The sequence below is a fragment of the Eurypyga helias genome, unplaced genomic scaffold (genome assembly GCF_000690775.1).
Source record: "Eurypyga helias isolate BGI_N326 unplaced genomic scaffold, ASM69077v1 scaffold9131, whole genome shotgun sequence".
In the NCBI taxonomy this organism is placed as follows: Eukaryota; Metazoa; Chordata; class Aves; order Eurypygiformes; family Eurypygidae; genus Eurypyga; species Eurypyga helias.
Genome location: NW_010230142.1, coordinates 8,213 through 10,395, shown reverse-complemented (window position 1 = coordinate 10,395; position 2,183 = coordinate 8,213). Strand labels below are relative to the sequence as shown.

The window sequence follows — 2,183 nt, the reverse complement described above, 5'->3', positions numbered from 1 at the left end:
AATGCCATTATAGCCATAAAAATTATCCTTTGTTCGTGAGGCCATAGCTCTTGCTTTTCTGTCATGTTTCAGTTCAATGCGTCTAGCCAAGAGTTGTTCTTTCTTTCTTCTTTCTTCCAGCGCTGTAAAAGAAAAACAGGAGAAAGTTATAAAAAGCACTACTTATTTCAATTTCTTCCAAACTGAAACTATTTATGACAAGAGCTTAATGCTATCTGGCTAACAGCTGTTTAAAGAGTGACCAGAGGCCTGCCAACAGAGCAAGCTAACCCACCTGAATACTCTGCTCCAAAGGTGAACAATTAAGTCAAATGCTGCTACTGCAAAACCCACTAAGGCCATTCAACCCGAGCAGCTCTCCAGAACGCTACACAAACTAAGGAGAATTACTGTGTGAGGAGGTACAGGACATATGGGATCTCTGGGTAATGGAAGCAGTTCTGAAACTCAGCAAGAGAATTTTGAGACTCTACAGAATTTACTATCAGATGTTTAAGGGAAGATGAGGAAAGGGAAGGAAAAAAAGAATATTGGGAGAATAAGAATTGGTAGAGAGGCTGAATGTGTGTGTAGAGGGATGTAGGGGAGAGACAAGCAGTCAACCACGGATAAGCAAGCTGCTGGTCACTACAATTATCTGGTAGAGCCCTTAGCCCCATCTCTGCTATCTGTCCTATATCCTTACAGAACTGGTTTTAGCTATTTTCTGTGGAAGTATATTCTCTATCTTGAGTCTGTGTGTGCTGACAAAATTCTAGCTGAACTAGCTGATGAATGAGAGGTCTGAACACCAGACACCAATGAGACTAAGGAAGGGAGTGGGGGCAAAATACCGGGAAGACTTGGGAAAAACATCAATTCTGAGAAAACTGATTGGGATACTCATGTTGTGGGTGCCTGTAACAGTATTACCCTCTGCCTATGTCATCCTTTTGTCAAGGGCTGTGATTGTAGAGTGTGAGTGCACACATGCACTGTAGTACTGCTTAAAGGAAATATAATACAGTGCCTCAAACAAAGCCTCTGCCATACAAATCTGAAATTCAGACTGTATCATACACTAGATTAAGACACAACAACAGGAACTCTTACTTTTTTTTTTTAAACACAGATAAAGCTTTTCAAAAGTTAAGTTACTAAAAGTCCAGCTGGTTTCTTGCAATCTCTCTTCACCTTAATTACATCTTGATCTCCATTAGTAAGTGCTAGTGTAGCTGATTAGTATTTCCCTCATTAGGAAAGCATGCAAACATCCCTAGTCCTTCCTTAGTCCTGGCTTTCCCTCAGCATCCATTACGCATGTAAATTCTATAACCATATGTGTAGCTGTATTTGCAAGAGCTTTGAATAAGGTGACAGTATCAAAGAGCCAATTAAAGTCTCCCAGAGGAAATATTTTGGACTCTTACCTTTTTTTCTTTTTTCTTCTTCTTGCCGCCTGAGAAATGCTTGCACTGCTGCAGACTCTACACCCTTGACTTTTGGAACCTTTTTGGGAGGACCAACAGCCAAACTGTATCTTTTCTGCAAAGAACAAAGAGATACAGCAGAAAAGTTAAGAAATCTAAAAATATTAAAGCTTTTAAATGGAGGAGTTGCATGACAGTCATACTTTATTCTGTATCACCTCTGTGCCTAGCAATGAATTCCCTCTGAGGCAGAGTTGACAGATACACTTGACTCCTAGCCGGACTTTGGCGCAGGCTGAGTAAAGAGCAACAGGCCTCCTATCCTTGGGGTGAACTTGTGAGCTAGAAAGCCTCTGGCTCATGCACAAGGGAGTGAAGGGGTCTTGAAAAATACTTTGGAAGGTGCTTTAAAAACCCAAAAGTGCCAGATAACCCAAGTATAACAAGATATCAGACCTAAAAAGAAGACATCCATCTTGTTGACTAGCAGCCAGCTACTTCGCCCTGTAAGTATTATCATCAGGATGGGCCCAATTTGAGCTCTCCCTGAACTGCAGGTGGACTGCATGCCAGGTGGCTTTTTTTTTGGAATGCCTCTCAAGGTTTGAGGTTCCTTACCTGAGAGATACTTCCTTACTCACAACAGATCCTCATTAAGTGACAGCATGCTGAATTAATATTAAACATTACTAACCCACATAGCTACTCAATATCATTATAAACATTGTATGGTTAATTCCATTAGACAAACCATTGACCAAGTCTGAGATTAAG

The 2,183-nt window shown here is 40.8% G+C and overlaps 1 protein-coding gene across 1 annotated transcript in view; it reads right to left on the bottom strand.

The window, feature by feature from the left end:
* The window catches only part of SPTY2D1 (SPT2, Suppressor of Ty, domain containing 1 (S. cerevisiae)), a gene marked incomplete at its 5' end in the record, with an annotated part of 6,907 nt that extends 5,343 nt beyond the window's left edge, over positions 1 to 1,564 (bottom strand). Inside the window, 2 exon segments of the mRNA XM_010160636.1 lie at positions 1 to 122; positions 1,410 to 1,564. The exon segment at positions 1 to 122 is cut by the window's left edge and continues 1,321 nt beyond it. Coding sequence (XP_010158938.1) covers positions 1 to 122; positions 1,410 to 1,564 — 277 coding nt within the window.
* Positions 1,565 to 2,183: the final 619 nt, after the last annotated feature.